The sequence below is a fragment of the Patagioenas fasciata genome, chromosome 5, assembly GCF_037038585.1.
Source record: "Patagioenas fasciata isolate bPatFas1 chromosome 5, bPatFas1.hap1, whole genome shotgun sequence".
Taxonomy (NCBI): domain Eukaryota; kingdom Metazoa; phylum Chordata; class Aves; order Columbiformes; family Columbidae; genus Patagioenas; species Patagioenas fasciata.
In genome coordinates this window covers 53,353,016-53,371,886 of record NC_092524.1, presented here as the reverse complement: position 1 = coordinate 53,371,886, position 18,871 = coordinate 53,353,016, and the positions used below count along the sequence as shown (strand labels likewise).

Here is an 18,871-nt window from a genome sequence, read left to right as displayed (position 1 = left end):
TCTCCAGTAGTTCCACATCTCTTTTTTCTGGGGAGGCCAGAACTGGGGCCAGTACTGCAGGTGTGGCCTCCCCAGTGCTGAACAGAGGGGCAGGATCACCTTGACCTGCTGGCAACACTCCTGCTCATGCAGCCCAGGATACCACTTGCCTTCTTTGCTGCAAGGGCATGCTGTTGGCTCCTGTTCAACTTGGTGTCTGCCAGGATGCTCAGGTCCTTTTCTGCCAAGCCAATGTCTGAACATTTTACATCCCATGTATCCCTCTGAAAATTCATTATTTAATTATTCTGATTTTAAAGATATATTGAGTATGTCCAGAGCTTAAAATATTGTCCTGTTAAAGCAGAGAAAACATTTATTAGCCCTTAATGTGTGTCATTCTTCCCCTCAGAAAAACGGGAAATAAGCCGTCCATTAAAATTGAGTGTATTTAAGTAAATGTATTAAGGGGGGCCATGCCCTGTGTAATTAAATAAAATAAAAGGGGGGCGGGAAGAGGAGAAGAGAGAGAAGGGTCTTTAACTTCTGACTTCAGCCTACCAGATATACTAGCATTTGTACCAATGGGAATATTAAATGTAAAGAAATCTACAAATATGTAAGATATCAAGATAAAGTATCTTCAGAGGCTTGATGGTATAGTGGTAGCAGTACTGGGTAGGTGAATATAGGTAGTCTTAGGTACTGGGAGACCTGAATTTTCTCCTTGGCACTTTAACAGGATTTCTCTGTGAACATTGTAAATTCATTTAATCCAGTTGTAGCTCAACTTTGTTTCTGCTCAAAAGGAAACGCTTAATTAAGGACTTAGGTTTGTAATGTGCCTTTCACAAAACAGAAATGAAAGTACAAAGCTTTACTACATATATGGCCTGATTCCAAACCTGTGCTCAGAACCAGGGGCAGTTTTTGCTTCTCACTAGTTACTCCTGAAGGTGATGATCTGATTATCCTGGGCAGGTTACCGCTCACAAGTGAGAGGATAGCGTCAGAATGTTATGAATAGAAATCAGTTGCCTTATTTTACAAAAGATGGAATAGAAGATTTGAAAATCCTTCTAAATATGTTTTACTTGCATACAAAAATAAAATTAAATTTTAAAAGATGAATATACATTATATTACCCTTACTTGTTTTCTGAGAATCATTCTATGATCCTATGATTTTAAATACTTTACCTGGCTTATGTAATTAGAATAAAATAATTAAAACCAGATCCACATAGAAACATAAATCTTTCCATTATTGTAAAAAGTTGGTGATTCTTTATAAATTAGTAGCAGTTGCTATATCTCTGTAGCACATCTATCACATGCTGTCAGTCTGAATAGAACAGCAGTTACTTGAGTGAAAATGTAGGTTGGGTGACTTTTGCTGACTTTGTTACTTTTTTTTTTCCTGGTATGTTTCAGGCCAACCGTGATGCTGTACTGAGCAGAATACCGGAACACAAAAATGATCGTATCATCAGTTTGCAAAGTGCATCTGTAGTCTACGATTTACTTACTATAGCTTTGGGAAGAAGAGGCCAATATGAAATGCTCTCAGAGGTTTGTTGATAGTAGTGAATATTCAACTGTGTCTCCATTGCTTATTTCTGTTAATCATGTTAGTTGTAGTAGTACTTAAGGGCTAAACAAATATAGGATGCTATTGTTCTGACTACTGTATAAATATAGTAGGTGATTTCCACTCAAAAAACTTTCCTGTCTGAATTTATACAAGTGACTTGAGGTGGTCAAGCACAGAAATTGTGTGAAAGGAGTGATGAATATTGAATGGCACAGCAATTCTCATGGTTTTTAGGTGGAGAGGCACAGATTTTCTTAAAAAGATACACATTAAATAGAGACAGCAGGAAGGAATGGCAAAAGATTTTGTGGATATAAGTGATAGATATAAATGTCTAGGAAAAGGCTTCGTGATGTTTAATTTCAAAATAAAACTGTCTTTTACACATCAGCATATTTGGAGAGCTACAAAGTCCTTGTAGTTTGTAAAATGGCTTTGAAGTTAGTAAAACGGAAATGTATTACTTTTTCAGGTCTGTAGGAAAGTTCATTCTCTGTCTCAAATGCCTGGTGTTTGATTACACAACTTGTATGTGTTTTATTAGATTGTGACAACTTCTTCAGGAAATCTTCAAGTGTTGTTAACAGGTTTATACCTGAGAAACAACCACAGCTCTTTGGGCAGAGCAGATGTCTCTGCTGCTCAGAACAGTGCTCACCCAGCAGCATGATACTGTTGCTGACAGTGACTAATATTTGGTATCCAGAAGGAATACTTCAGCATATGTGGTAGAAAGGCATATCCAGGGATTGATTTACTGAGAAATGGTTTCTCTTTACCATAATAGAGGACTTTTATTAAAATAAAAATAAAAAAATCCCAGTCCTTCTCTGGTTAATAGCCACGTTTTAATCTGCATCTCCTGCAATATTAAGCTCTGAATTTTGTTATTTTTCTTCTTGAAAGTACTTCAGAGCTGCAAGTTGTCCATGCAAGTCGATTTTAATCAGTACAATGGAAAGCCTTCACTAAACTAATGAGAATGAAAGCTCATGCAGGACTGTGACCCTACAACATAATCTAATCAATAATATTTCCATTTACTTGTCACTACAGACACTATCACCTTCATGGAGTTTTAGATGGTTGCACTGAAGTTGTAGTAGATGAGTCCCCATATATTTTGGTCTAGAACTTTCTAAAGGATAGTCATGGACAATGTATGGGAATATAGCGGAAGATTTGGCGAGGAGATTAGCTAAATGTAAATACGCTTGAGTGACTTGCACTTGTCTGTAGAAAAAGCACATACATCACACTGTTTTACTGACCTTGTGTGCTTGCTGAGTAGAACCTCTGTGTTAGATAACATAGGCCTGTGAGAAACTCTGGGCACCTTATCACGATGTCTGAGATTCCTGCTTTGTTGTGAGAAAGAGCGGGAGGCTGCGCCTGCCTGAAGCCTTGAAATACAGGCGAGCTCAGCAGGCCCAGCGATCTTCCAGCAGGGCTGAACTGACCAGCGCCTGCGTCCCCGCTGGTGTCACCTCTGCCTGGGAGCTTAGGTGAGGCTTCGGAGATCCCCCAGTAGAGAGGTAACTAAAATAAAACTTGCTCTTTGCAACGCATTCGTGGCCTTTGGCTCTTCTTGCAACGTGCCTGTGTATGTGTACACAGACAAGTATTGTAAAAACAACAACAAAAAAAAGGAGCTTGAAAATGTAACTCTGATTTCTTTTTTCTTTAAGCAGCTGCTAGTGTTTCCTTTTTATATACTAGCCTAGCAACTAGGAAGAGGTAGTATAGCCCTGGGTTCCAATTCAGATTCTTTTATTTTGTTTGTGGTGTTGTGGTGGGATTTTTTTGGTGCGTGGGGGGCTTTTTTGTTTGTTTTTGGTTTGGGTTTTTTTGGTGTGTGTGTTTTGTTGGTTGGTTGGGGTTTGTTATTTTTTGCGTGTGTGCACTTTGGATGCTTGGGTTTGTTTTTGTTTGTTTGTTTGTTACATCAAACCACCAAATTCCTGGGGTTCCTCCACTATCTCCTTTGGAAGACTTTGGGTAGTAGACACAGCTTCTTCTATGTGATTTTTAGAGTATTTTCTCTTCACCAAGAAAGCTAGAGGTATCTCTGTTCTTAGCCTTGTATCTTGAAGTCTAGGACATTACCCTGAAGGGTAGGAGGAAAGTCTGATAGTCCAGTCACCTGGAGAAGAGCTCAGAGTTTGCTTCCCTCGCTGCTTGTGTGACTGGTTCAGCCCATAGAGCTGACAGACAAGTGCCACAGCCTGTTCCTTTTCCTGCTGTGTTTTGAGCACAGTTGAATATTCTAACTAATGGAAGATGTTTTGACTTGACTTGCACCTTGGATTTCAGTGCCCTTTGGAAGTTGCTTGTGCTGGTGGTAATCATGGTTACTTGTGGTTCTGCTTTTGTCTGTATCTGGAAAGTTAGAGAGTCTTCATGTTTGACCAGCTTCTTTTTTGAGGGTTTTTAGCCACTGCCTTGAGCTTTGACACCTCAAGTCTACCTAAGGCTTGTTTTAAGGTCTTGAGCATATGGATACTCTAGATATGCAGGTGCAGCAGGAGCTTATCAGGAAAAGATTAGAACATTTCATTTGTTCCAGTTCTTGTCATCCAAAGCACAGTGGAAAACCTAGACTTTAAGAAGCTCTTACAGTTTAGGGAGCGGATAGAGGGATCTGCTCTCAAATCCTGCAGCCCTTAGTCTGAAACTTTCATAGCGTAATATATCTTATATATTATTTTTTTTCCTACAATACTTATATATTGTAATACGAAGTATTACAACAAGCACAAATTCAGAAATGTAAAAATGTTATCTTCAGTTATGTAATAGGCATGTAATTTTTTTGCCAGCTGCATTCTCTGTGAGCAAATTTTGATTGCTTTAGTGGAGCTGTTATAGCTTCAAGTCAGAATGCACCATTATACTAACTGTGGCCATGGTATTCACCCACTAGTTCCAATATCTTGTTACGATCTTCTGTTTTAGCTCTAGCTGATTACTTATAGAAGTAGTTAACTGTGATATAAAAACATTAAATGGCCAAAATCTGTCTCATACTTGCTAAACTACTCTGATGCTGAGTCACATTCTTAACTGAAAAGGTCTCATTTCTTTATGCCATGTCTTTATATCAATCTGTATACCACGGGCTTTCAATTTCTTACAGCTTTCTCAACTAGATCAAGGAACTTTCTACTGTCATAATTCTCTCCTACACAAAAGTAGTCTGTTGTCAAGTTGTTTTTTAGGCTTCATAGGATACGACATATTGAGCTTATCGGTGCCCTACTAGGAGAGATGTTTCCAGACTAGAAATCTTTCAATCCTCTAAGTTCAAGCATATTCTTTTCAGGAGGAGACTGTAGTGCTAAGCAACAGAATTCAGGAACGCATTTAACATCACCTGTCCATATAGTGACTTGTGATTATTTACAAGGCAATATCAACAGCTGCATTTCTGCCTTTCAGGAGAGTGATTGTACTGAATGTGTTTTCAATTAGTTAAGTCAGTTGCCATTATTCTGAATATTATCTTAACCTGCAGTTTTTCAGGGTACCATTGCTTGTTATGTATTTCTTATTCATCTCTCGATGGAGCCTGTTGCTCTTGGAAATTCTGTGTTGTTCCTTAGCTCAGAAGAACCCAGTTTATGAGGTGTCCATGTTGTTATGTCAGTCACATGTGCCTATGTGCACATATACCCCTTGCCCACACACATGCTAACCACCAACTTTGTGATCTTAGGAAGACAAGAAATGACAATTTGTCACATTTCATACTGAATGAATAGAACTTGGAATCAAGGAAAAAAGGACAGTAAATAGATCATTAGTATGCTGAAACTCAAGCCTTTTAGAATAATGTACAATTGTGTCCTGTGTCCCTCTAATTACAAAATTATAACAACATAAAGCATCAACTTCTCCAACTTTATTTTCTGCCAGTTAGAATTGGCAGTTAATTTTTAATTAAGTACCTCTGTATAATTAATGCACATGCATACATATCTGAGTATGTAAAAATGGGAGAAGAAGGTATGATTAGGCAGCCTAAAAAGTTATAAAACTATTTTGACTTTAGATATTAATTTTCCATGCAGCACTTGTTTGTGTGAATCTCTGGGATTTTATGTCTGGTGTAGGCCAGAGCTCTAGAAGAAGTGCTGAATTTACTTCAATCATATGTAAAACACTGGTATCAAAACAGGTAGAGTGTGTTGTATCTGGAAGTGTATTTGAAAAGATAGGCCTGTGCGAGGGCAAAAAATCATGGACTCCGCACAATCCAATATGAATCCAAGTGAAGCCATTTATTACAGAGACAAACCTCCTTATGTATGCAATTATTTCCTGATCACGCGTCCACGCTGCAAGCATGCATTAGCTGATTGGATATTGTCCATGTTCATGGGCTGTCCACGCACCAGAGTCTCACTGCTGATAGGTCCATTGATTTACACCACGTTGGGGCCTTATTATTTCAGAGTTGCTTCTCTCCCATGGTAGGTCCTGTTCCCAGCCTTGAAATTCCTGGCTGGTTCAGTAACAAATCTCCATCTAACAGCAACCCATCCACAACTCAGCCTCAAGAAAATCCCTCAAATCTCCCATAGGCCTGAATTCATTCTCCTTCATTTAGAGGCACTCAGGTTAGCAACATAGTTGTACTAATCGGTAGAGAGAGAGAAAGGGGTTAGCAACTTGTGTTCTCTGCCAAATTCATGGAGGGAGGTTGAGGAGCATGACTGACCTGGGCAGCCCTGTGAAGTATCCGAAGTACTAGAAGGTGTAACTTACTTGTTTCTTGCTTTGGTCATTTTGCTTCCACTGATAGAAGGTCCAATGGGAAAAAAAATCCTGTGTTGGTTTTCTTAATAGACATTTAATTAATTTACTACATATATGATCTGATGATGAACTTTTAAGAACAGTATGGGAAGTAATTAGTTTTTTAAAACTTAATTCCTCTAGAATCATAGAATAAAATTCTATTTAGTAATAGTCTTAATACTAGACATTGCACAGTAGTAGTAAAAATACTAGCATACATTACTTACATGTAGAAAAATGCACTTGTCATATTTGTTCTGTTTCATCCTCAGTGCTGTTCTTCATTTCAGTTTCTGTTAGGGTATGGGAACGCACTACACACTTGGCTGTGTTTTATGTAATGTTAAGGCTGAATTTGAAAGTGAAAAATAATTAATGATATTATGGTTTAACATATACATTATAGCTATTGGAGCAGAAAAGCCGCTTCATGCCGTTGGACTCTGCAGACTAGAAGGTTAATTGCTAAATCAGTTTAATCCAGAAAATTATTCTACCTTTGACTCTCTGGAGCTGGCCTGGTTAGTAAAATGACCATAGGAAAATGAAATAATTCTTATTGACAAGACCAGATACGAAACCTTCAAAGACAGCATATAATGCTAATTTAATGTATTTAATCTCAGTATAGTAAATGAATTTCCTTTTAGCATTCAGTTGTTAAGTTGAAAATCTCAGCAGAATATTGAGCGTGAAGTTAAAATTCATAAAAATAGAAATAATACTGTCAGGTGAAGCTTTTCCCTCTGTTTTAAGTGGTACTGATAAGTACTTGTGGTGACACTCCTTGTTAAGTGTTCGCAATTTAGGAAGAGTGTGTGCACAATTTTCTTTTTCACTCAAGACATCTCCTGCCTTTTGCAGGTGATACCTTCAGTAAGGTTATATTTATCATTTCTTCTTCCAGACTAAATAGGACAGTACCAGCAGAAGTATTTAAACAAACATAATAAATGAGAAAGCAATTTTCTGTTCAATTCTTTTTTTCCATGTAGAATCTGGCAGCTATTTTCACTTAACTTATTTGAACAATTAAAATTTTAAACTATGTTTATTTTAGGTATGAGTCTATAAGAAAATTTTTATACTAGTATATTTTCTTAATAATTGAAGAGCATACCCTTCAATAACAATTTTCCCCCCAAAACTAGTGTTTAGAAAGAGCCATGAAGTTTGCCTTTGAAGAGTTCCATCTCTGGTATCAATTTGCATTGTCCTTGATGGCAGCAGGAAAAGTAAGTCTTAATTTTTTGATGTAATTCTTGTATTGATGGCTTTTGATAACAATTTTTTGCCACTTCCATAATTTTAATCTGTAGTGTTTTTGAAAATAATTCTAATCCTTGAATCAGCTAAATACACTGTCCTCTTGAATTTATTATGTCTAGTGCTGTACAAAGAAGATTGTTATTTCAATAGTTTCTAATTTAGGAAGACTGAAAGGTGGTCATAAGAACTATCTTGTCAACAAGCTTAAACTAAGCTAATTAAATATAAGTGGTGAATTACGCCAAATCAGATTATCCAGTAACAACCTTGTTCAAGTGCTATATTGATGAACAAATTTTACGCTTCGGTACAAACTAGTGCTGTTTCATGATGCTCTTGGTTTTTTTCCTTCTTTGAGAATTTCTCACTATCTTTCTTCTTAATATTGCTTTCTTTGAGACTGCATATTCTGTGCAATTAAATTGAGTTGGATTTTTAAAAAATTCTATATAACTTGGGAACAGGTGTATCAGATGCAATTTTCAATTTTCAGTTCTTTTTGCTTTTCCTTGTCATGTTATGGAAAACAAATCAATACTAATTTTCTAAAAGATCATTCTCAATGGGGGTAATTTGTTTATCTTCTGTATGGGGGAAAACAATTATTTATATTTTCCTTAGAAAATATTTTTAGAAGCACACTGGTTCTGAAGGGGCTTGATTCTTCTTCCCATTCTCTGTTTTCTTAGTTATCTTCTGAACTGTGATTGGATGGAGGCAAATGAATGAAGGAAGGAAGAGCAGTGCCAGTCTGTTACGCAGTATTTCATCAGGGCTCTTCCTAAGTGCTGTTGTAACTCCCAAAGAGCACTAAACCACTGCTTGTTCTGAAAACTCTGCCCCTTCCTTCTCTTCCATTTGCCTGGCTCAAACGCTGTGACCTTACAGGCTTAGCAGAGTTTTAAAGGCATCTCCAAACTGTTTTCTGAATCATGTGCCACTGGAATAACATTCTGGGCAAATGTTTCACTAGGGATGCTTAACGATAGTGCATAGGGGTTAAATGTCACCAGCAGTGCCTCAAGTCTTGTGTTTCAGTTGTGTGAGGCATTGTGACAAATTATCAATAAGATGTTTAGTAATGTCTCCTTTGCATGGGAAAAATACAGTAACTGATGGAAATAGGAATCCTCTATCTGTGAAACATATTTATGCTTTTAGTAATTTCAGTGGAAAATGTTTTTAACAGTCTGCTCGAGCTGTTAAAGTCCTGAAGGAATGTATACGTTTGAAACCAGATGATGCAACTATTCCACTCCTTGCTGCAAAGCTCTGTATGGGATCTCTCCACTGGGTAAGCTTTGGCACTCTGTCTTTTCAGCAAGAGCTGTGCTAAGATGCAACAAAATCTTGGCTTAGGAATGTAGCAAATACTTTTGCATAGTGACTAAATGCACTTGGTCATCTCTGAAAATATAGCACAGATACAACACATGTGCAGCCCTGTTTGCATAGCTAATTTAAAATACTTGAAAGCAATGATTATGTTTATCAAGGTAGTGTATGCTGATCTAAGGCACAGCTAAAATACAGTAGAAATTGAGGCATTGTTGGCAGACAGAGACTAAAAATGCCAGTTAGACTTCTGATTCCTTGTGCAAGAGGATAGATAATGAGACAAATGTCTTACATTCAAGACAGTCTTCTGGTGATACCATGTTTGCAGACAGCTGGGGTTGATGAATTCGTGGTAGGTACAGTGTCTTTTTAAAAAGTGTTACCTGACTTGTATTTTAGATAACCTTGAAATTGGCATATCTGCACAAGAAAACATTAAGGTTATCGAAGATCGTTGAGTGGTTTTCAAGATATATGTTTAATTTTTAGAAGAATGAGCATATTTTAAAAAAGGACCAAAAGAAGAGGGAAAGGTCACAATCATAAATCAAGGAAATAGAGCAGCGACAGAAACGTGGCTTGTTGAGGCTGTCTTAATAATTACTGTAGATCCTATTTCTGTAAATTGTTCCCTGTGGATTGACTCCATATGGAGTAGCTTACTGTGCTTAGCATTTACATTTACTGGAATGGATTCAAATGTTATTTTTTTCTTTCTAGATTGTTAAATAGTGTGTTAGGGTGGGTGTGCAGTTAAACCCTGATCTTTTACATATTTCTCTATTTGTGAGTTTGCACACATTCAGCAATACTGTATGTGATGCAGAGTTCTGCATGGCTGTGTTTGTTTCTGCAGGGTTGAAGCTGTAGTTCTTGTAACTGGTTTTCCTAAAGAAATGATTCATGGGGCAAGAATACTATTTATGAAATGCAAAAAGTGGTAGATGACATATATGGACCAGAAATGCATTTTTATTAAAAAAAAAAAAGGCAGAACCACAGTAAGTTTAGAATGATCTGTGTGTTATGTGCTAGAGTTTCTCTCAGCCATAGGAATGGGTGCTTCAGCTTTAATCTGTGTTCTATACTCAGTATTTCACAGGAAAACTAAGTCTAATGAAAAAACTGAGTCCTTAAAAGCAGCCATGGCTGAGATGTGAAGACTCAGTATGCATAATACACATACTTTTGTGTTTCTCTCATTATAACGTAAGCTTTAGCTAGTTTTAGACTTACATGGATGTTTCATAATATTTTCAGTTGGAAGAAGCTGAAAGATTTGCCAAAACAGTTGTTGATCTTGGGGACAAAACATCAGAGTTCAAAGCAAAGGGCTACTTGGCACTGGGATTGACTTACAGTCTGCAGGCTACTGATGGTAAGATAAGAATAAACATTCACATTTGGAAATTCCCATGTTTCCTAAAAAAGGATACCTAGCAGAATGCTAGTCTTAAAGCTTGTGTGTGCAACTGTTTATTTCAGTCATTCTACTAAAACTTCTTCAGTGAGCATGTGGAATGAAATTTCTTGATCTTGCCTATCACTGATTAAGTATATCCTTTTCAGCATCTTTGCGAGGGATGCAAGAGGTCTTGCAGAGAAAGGCTCTTCTTGCATTTCAGAGGTGAGTGGGTATTAATCTTTTAATTTCGTTCTGTTGTATGTGGTGGAAAGCTTTATATGTTAAAAAGAGGGACTTGTAAAAGATTGTGTAATGAGGATTTCATCTCTGGGAGTCTCTCTTCAGGAGTACAGAATGTATTTCTTTAGCATTTACTTCATCATTTTCTGTCAGAAAATATCTAAATGGATTTATAGAATTTGATTTTATTTCATGCTGAAGACATTTGTGTGGCTCTATAGTATAAAATATTTGCTCAAAGGAGTATTCTGTTCTGATCTAAAAGGGAAAAGGGTGTGATGCAAGGTTTCAAGTGTGACAGTGTTTCTAGAAGAGCTGGTCATTGATCAGGTCATATACCAGGCTTTTGCAGTTCTCTCTGTAGAGGCTGAGTAATAATGGAGATCCTGGTGCTGTGGATGAGGGGTGAAAGGCAGGTAGTAAGCTAGGGGAAGAAAAGCAAAAATTCTACCTAGACATTCAACAGCATAGGCAGTGACAGTGCAAATGCCCCATCTACCAGGTGCCGTGGACAGAAATAGCGCTGTTGGCTGACAGTAGTTCATTGTCGAGGTTTGGCTCTGCCAAAGAAATAACAATAAACAGGTGAACTTATCGAATTATAGAAGAAAGAAATATTGATGGCAAAGCTGGCAGAAGTGCTGCAACATCTAAATATGTCTCTTTTTTTGTTTATATACCCTTGAAAACCCTACTTTAGTGGAACTGGCCTGAATGCTTCAGGGAAACTGAGTTGTGCAAGTCTGGGACATTTGTTGGTGACTTTGTATCTGAGAGGATAGGGTTGAAAAAGTGTTTTGCAGGCAACTTTAGAGTGAGGCTGGTATGTATTGGTCCTTCCTTTTTCTATCTTAACAATTCCTCTGTATATAAATATGTTTTAACATATTTTTGCTCTTGCTGTTCCTTAATGATTCAATAGTTTTTATTATTTCAGCATTCTTTCTTCATGTTGAAACTGAACGTTCCACTTCCTAGTTGATACCTCACTTCCTTAGCTGTACCTCTTGCCACTGACTTAATCGTCATTGTTTCAAAAATACAGTGCTAACCATTTCTTGCCTCTTCTTACCCATTCACTAATTTTGATGTTCTAATAGTGATTTGCTTTCTTATGCTGATTCTTTGAAATGGCAAGGAATGAAACGAACCGCAGCCTGAAGTTAGTCCATTCCAGTTCAGTGCCTGCTGACTCTACCCTCCTGTTTAGTCTAGTGATGCCCAGAATTCTGAGAGTCATTCCCTGCTATCGATCTGTCTGGAAAATTTCTGTTTACTGAGGTTTGAGGTTGTGCAGCATGTTTTGACCACCCGTAAATATGAGGATGCTTGTATAGGTAGCATACTGCTTATTGTGGTATTATTTTATTAGGTTGCTCTAGAAAAAGAATTTGTTCTGAGTTAAAAGAGAATAGGCAGTACACAGTAGGTTAGGACAACTGTTTTTCAAACAATATTTAGCTTCTTATCACTGCAAAATTACTCTTTCATACCCTCTATTCCAATATAGTTGCTTAGTTGTATTATGTTGTCTTTCACCCAGGAACCTTTCTGTTTCATTCTCTACAGCTGAACAATAAGCCTCTTGATACCTTTTTCACTGTTTTGTTTCAAAGACTTGCTAGCAGTGAATACTGCCAGCTGAAATCTAAACACCTATCTGGCATCTCTTCAGTGAACCATTAGAGATGTCCTTTAGCAGTTGAGTGGAACCTCAGTTTTGTGGTGTTATGGAGCTTTGAAATACTTGTGCTAAATAGAAAGTCTTGGGAACATGAAGGTTACTTGCATCAGATTTATATGCATCTTTCTGTTGTTTTGAGGGTTCTGTTGTTATTTTCTTTTACCAGTTGATACAACCTCTTAGAAATGATGTTTTGTATTTTTAAGTGCATGTCCTGGAGTATTGATGTTAAGTTATATGTTCAACCTTTCTGCCGGCCTTTCTCAGGCTGAACTTGTATGTAGGCTTTTAATGAAAATATCTTTTGGAGGCTTTAGTAATGTGCACAGTATATGTTTTGAAAACTCTAGTGAATTGCTAATATTGCTGTTAGTGATATTGCTAATATGAGTAGCTTGGGCTCCACGCAGAATCTTGAATAGAATGGTTTGGCCCTCAAAAGGAACAGAGTTTCTGCTTCTCAAAAATCCCACAGATAACTCCTGAGAAGGAGAAAAGACTATTTGATTGTTCTGCATAGTAACGTGTTTCCCCACTTCTGTTCATAGACAGACTCACACCTGATAGATCAGCTGTACTGGGAATACACTTACATGTGGTTGATAATGTTGCTGGTTCCTTATGTTGATAACATAAGTATAGGATGTTACCAAAAATTTGTTACCACAGAGTGTATGTTACGTTCAGCATACCAAAGTCATGCCCACATTCTCTTCCCATATGTTAAAAATAAATGTTTTTCAGGAGGTGAAAGTTGAAATGCTCCATTCAACTCCTACACAATTTATAAAACAAGTAGCTGTACTGAGCTCAATATTTTGATCTGCCAAGTGTGTTGTTTGTTTGTGTGGTGTGTGTGTGTTGTGTTTTGGTGGTGTGTGTTTATTTGTTTGTGGGGTGGGGGTTGTTTGCCTGTTTTGGATTTTTTTGGGGCAGGAGGAGATTTTTAATCACTTACCTAGAGGACCAGTTCCTGAAGAAATACAGTTATGATTTGGACCCTTGGATTTCAGAGCTACCAGTTTGTGATAGTGGCCATTTCAGAAGGTGTTTATTGCCATCTTTGCACAGTGCTCAGAAGTTATTTGTTTCACAAACTATTATTATTATTACTATTGTTATTGTTATTGTTTTGGAAGACTTTCAGTGCTTCTCCTGTGGTTGGTGTGAATCAAAGTTTCACAGAACTCACCAAATGGTCAATAAATAGAAACAGCTTTCACTAACTGAAGCTTGGCTGACTGAACAAGTACTCTCCAAGTTCACATCTCTTGTTCTCACTTAGTCTTGCTTGATTTGTGAACCTAAATTAAAAAAAAAAAACCACCCTGATCCTGAACTTCACTAGGTTTGTTTTGGGTTTTTTGTTTGTTTGTTTTTGTTTTACTTCAATCTCCAATGTAGAGATAAATTTAACAAAATATGAAACTATCTCCTAATAACTTAAACTACCTTGATATGTGTTGGGTGTAGTTGCTAAACTAATGGAGCTGTCTCTTTACACTTGGGAAGACAGAGGTTCATGATGAGTCTGATCTTATGCTGCCTTTTACTGTACAGCTATGACAAAGAAGCCATCTAGCCTAGATTTCTTTTACACTGCTACATAGCAAGGTACTCTGCTAAATTAGTTTCAAGCCAAGAAGTAACTGGCTTCTGAAGAGGCTTAGTGTGTGGGACTGAAATCATGCTTAAACTTTGGGAGTCTGAAAAACAAACAAAACTCTGATCTCCTTTGCTGCTAACATTCCTCTTTGAGTTCTGTGCTTCAGAAGCATCCTGGTCAGGGATGGTGTGATTGCTTGTGTGCTTCTCATGCACATGACATAATTCTTGTCTTTGAAGGCATGTTGTCTTGAAGAACTGGTGGTTGTTTTGGTGGTTTTTTTGGTTGTTGTTGTTTGTGGTTTTTTTTTTTTTAATTGTTTTGGAGTATATTTTAATTGAAGAATAATTTTGTATTAATAGTTTTTGAGATTTATACTGAAATGACATAATTTCTATTAAAAGGGACATAATTATTTCCTATTAAAAGTGACAGAAAAGTCACTGTAATTAACACTGCTTCTGTCAAAATATGAGCATGTGTGTAGTGAAGAGATCTGAGTACGGATGCGTGAATATATATGCATTTGTGTATGTCTAACCTGTATTAACGGGAAAAACTCACTGTTTTGTTTTGTTTCTTTGTTTTTAAGGGCTCACAGTTTGTCTCCAACAGATCATCTGGCAGCATTTTACTTGGCACTGCAGCTTGCCATATCGAGACAGGTTAGTTGGGTTTTAAAAGTGCACCTCACACAATCATATGAAGATTAGAATTTGTGTCTGTTGATGGATACAGATGAAGACTTCTTCAATACAAACCTGGTTTTCCTTGTGCATATACACATATCTATGGAAGAAATCCCCGAAATAGTCTATCTGAACACCTTCAGTCTTGTACACTTTTCCAGAGTTCTGCCACAGTATTTCCAGCTCTAGGATTAGGAATAAGACATTTATTTGCTTTAGCATTTATAATGTGTTGCTGGATGGAGAGAAAAAAAGAAAAATCAATTTTCACCCTGTTTTTACCTATTATGTGTCATCTCTGCTTAGGCTGGTTATCTGGAGAGTGGGACTCTTGAATCTAATCTTTAATGATCTTGACACTGTTTAAGTCTTGAGTATCTCCTGAGATCTCTGCCTTTTCTGAATACTCATCAGAGATTTGGTTATTGTGAACAAAATGTTTAAGAAAGCTGGAAAATATTGTAAATCTGTAGAAGAGATCAGAGCGCAGTCCAACTTGTACAGCTGTTATGTTTAAGAGGTTTATGGTTCTACCATATATCACATGAATTTGGATAACGTGGAGCTGTTTTGTATATGTCCTGGTAAGCCTCTTCCTGTATCATGTTTACTTTAGGAAGCAGTTTTGAGCACAGTAGTTTACAGATTGTAGGTGACTACTTTTCGTTGCTAATGAGTAGCTAAGACATTGGACTGTGTCACATTAGAGTGGAATGGATTGTTACTGTAATAGCACAAAATATTTTTCAGTAACAGCCTATGACTCTGTACTTTTGAATTCCAAACTTCTCATGTTGCTTAATTAATTTCCCTGTTTTTAGCACCTAGTGCACTTATTTTGAGCAAAAGCACACACAGCTGAGGAGATCATTAAATTCCATGTGAAGAAGAGTTACTGTTGCAGTCTTGCTGTACATTTTAGTTAATGTATTACAATTAAAATATTTTCAAAATCATATAGAAATACAACCAATACTTGAAAAAGAATAGTAAGCGAATATTTCAAAGGGCTGAAGGGAACTGTTTTAATAAAACTTGTATCTTATTTTTCTGGGCTAAAAAATTATGTAATTTTTACCATTCACTGTAGAGCATCAGGTCCATTTTAAACTTCTAAACAGTGTCTTACAGGAGTCTATATAATTCTATATGGTATCCAGATAAATATTGTGAAAATTTTATGGACGTGCAATCAAGTAGTAGGCAATACTTCTAATAGTGGTGCTTTCTTTTTTGCCTTTTTTTTTTAATCAGATACCAGAAGCTTTGGGTTATGTTCGTCAGGCTCTGCAGCTACAAGGAGATGATGCCAACTCTCTTCATCTCCTTGCACTCTTGCTATCAGCCCAGAAACACTATCATGATGCTTTGAATATCATTGATATGGCCTTGAGTGAATATCCAGAAAATTTTATGTGAGTGAATGTCATGTTTGCTTTCTACGCTTTCTCTCATATTTCTTTTTCTTAGATTCTCATCTCATTCATTTCAAGAGGGGAATAGATTTGAAGACTGGTCTGGCTTTTTTTCCAGCAGTGTTCCCTCCTGCCCATTAAATGGAAGTCTGCTTTTTAGTAAAGTCCTGTTAAATAGTGATTATGGATTTGGTTTTGGAAGGAAGGCTAGAGCTGGATAGTTGATCATATTTTGTCTTTTTTTCCTGCAGACTCTTTGTGTAGAGCTTTTCTTCCTTTTGCATGCTTTAGAGTATTTTTTCTGTCTTCATTTTTTATGCAATATTCTGGAAAGGATAAAAAGGACTTTATGATTAGCTTGATTTGTCCCATCCTGTAGATAACACTGTGCATATTGTGTGGAATCTAGCCTGTAGGATACATAACAGAGAATCACCTCTTTTGCCAGTATAAGAACCAGTCACATGAATTTGGCTAAACAAGTCAACAGGGAAGAAGCGCATTTGATAGATGTTCTCTTGTTTAAGAAAGAAGTCATTCCTTGTGTTTATTCCTCATGTTAAGTATATTGTAAAATACATTTGGATCTTTTACTTTCACAAGTTTTAAAAATTATTTTCCTATGGAAATCTAATAAAACAATTCACAGTGAAATGACTCAGGGACGGCTTCCATTAACTTCCAGTGTTCTATTCTGATACTTTACCAACAGCCACTAAGTTTGTAATCCATTGTATTGGAAATATCCTAGATGTTTATTGAGACAATTTTTTGAATTATCTCAACCTTAACTTTCAACTGACTGGCCTGTATCCTAAGTTGTTACTATATCAATATACCGGAAAATTATTTATTTAAGAATTACTTGTTTGAAAATAGGGATTAAAGTGTTTTTCCTTTCTGTTCCTAACACTTCGAGCCTCCTTTTGGCTGTCTGTGTAAAGTAGTTGCATTTTCCCTCATGGGTCTGACCTGGACCTCTGTTTGTATCACCTCAGTTCTGTGCAACTACTTTTGTGCCTCTAGCTGTTTCTCACTTCCTAGTTTATCCACACATGTGTAACTTGTCTCTGGCCTTATTAGGGGCTTCCACATGTGCTTCATGATTTCAGAACTATGTAGCAGTTCCTCTCCCAAACCTGCGTGTACTATTCTCAGGGCTGAGGGACCTGTCAGTAAGTCATGGTTTGGTAGGCAATTTTATACCCTATTATTGTTGAAAACAAATATGTTCAAAGCACCATGATCTGTCATCTTCTGTCTGTTCTTGGTTCATCTTCTGCCACTCAGTAGCAATGTAAATGACAAAGAAGCAGCTGTTATATCTCTCAGAATAATAGTAGTCTTGAAGTATTTCTGGAACTGCAGTTCTCCCTATTGTGATAAGACGACAAATGACCATTGAGTAAAATGTTTAAACTTACTCTCGTGAGGTGTTTATAGGTTTTTCAGAAATGCTTCATGGCCTTTTCGTACTTGTTTATAATGGCATTTTGTGGTTAAACATGTTTCTGAGTTGTTTTAAAAAGAATGGATCTATTAATGTATATATGTGTATATGACCCCTATGTGTATTAATCATATGGGTCATAGTGGTTATTCTAAATTATTAGTCCTGTTGTATAATATGCACGCTGTGGTAATACAGCGTACTGTTACAACCTACTGGTACAAATAAGGATATTTTAGAGCAATATCTTGGCAGTAGGAATTGCCAGCAGACGTGGCAACATTTGCTGAAGTATCCAAGGTGAAACACAACTATATGTGTATCTAGACAGCCTTTTATAGTCATGTTTTAGTGCCATCAGGTTACTTCTGGTTCCTTGAGAAGTCAAGGATATGATTGAGATTCCTTGTGTGCTCTCTGCAATTGATACTGACAGCCAAACACACCTGTTCAATAATATAAATATGGATTTATTAATTCATGTAAGCATTTTTCAGCAAAATCTCAAGTTTACAAGTTTACAATCTACTCTTGCACACTGTATGTAGTGCTCTTGAAATGTTTGAAAACATGTATGTGCACTTATATAAAATATATACCACAATGCTTGTTCTGCACCTTCTATAAACAGCACAGTCTCAGATCCTCTTGTGTTCCTCTAAGGAACTAATTCTTAGATATACTCGCTAATTCTCAGGTATACGTGCAACATTTGGTTATTTGCCTATGGTATTTTATTGGCTTTTTTAAACACTTCAAATGTCATCTTGTTTTATGTTTTATCTTTTGGTTATGTCTGCAATCCCAGTAATTTAAATAGTACAAGACTTTTCTTGTTTTTCTTTGTATTTCGCTTAGAATGAATCCATTACCTCAGCGTTATGCAAAATGATACTTTGGTAGCTTTGCAGCATAATAAATCTCTGTAGTTGGAAAATATTAAAGTAAAACATAGGACTTGTGATTCGTGTTATTTATGATTTCTTTTTTTTGGTTGTTCTTATTCACATACCTCTGTATGCTGTAGTTGCATTGCTACGTTGACTGCTGTCCTCCCTTGTTCACAGCTTTATGTTCTTTTTGTTTTGTTTTTCTTTGTAAAGAATCCTAAATTTTCAGAAGTTTATAATAGTACATCTTTGTAAAATGCCAGAAGTTGCAAGGAAGTCATGGAATACACTGAGAGTCATGCTGAGAAATTGATACTTTCCAGCACTCTTCTGTTATAGTTAGTTAACAAATATGTTGCCTGTCAGTTTTTAACCTGAAAATCTGATGTGTTCCTAGAATTCATGGTCGCTATTTGAGGCATATAGCAAGCATACCTTTGCATCTTAAGTTAGTGTTAACCTTCCTCCCCCATAAAGCTGGGAAGTTGCTGAATAAATGTGCCCAATCAGAA

General features: G+C 36.7%; 1 protein-coding gene across 4 annotated transcripts in view; it reads left to right on the top strand.

The window, feature by feature from the left end:
* Positions 1–18,871, top strand: part of TTC7B (tetratricopeptide repeat domain 7B) — a 145,473-nt gene that overhangs the window by 62,112 nt on the left and 64,490 nt on the right. For all 4 annotated transcript variants that reach the window (XM_065839842.2, XM_065839840.2, XM_071809553.1 and 1 more), the window contains 7 exons: positions 1,414–1,551; positions 7,525–7,608; positions 8,832–8,936; positions 10,241–10,358; positions 10,550–10,607; positions 14,508–14,580; positions 15,859–16,019. In XM_065839842.2, coding sequence (XP_065695914.1) covers positions 1,414–1,551; positions 7,525–7,608; positions 8,832–8,936; positions 10,241–10,358; positions 10,550–10,607; positions 14,508–14,580; positions 15,859–16,019 — 737 coding nt within the window. The remainder of the gene's footprint in view (positions 1–1,413; positions 1,552–7,524; positions 7,609–8,831; positions 8,937–10,240; positions 10,359–10,549; positions 10,608–14,507; positions 14,581–15,858; positions 16,020–18,871) is intronic.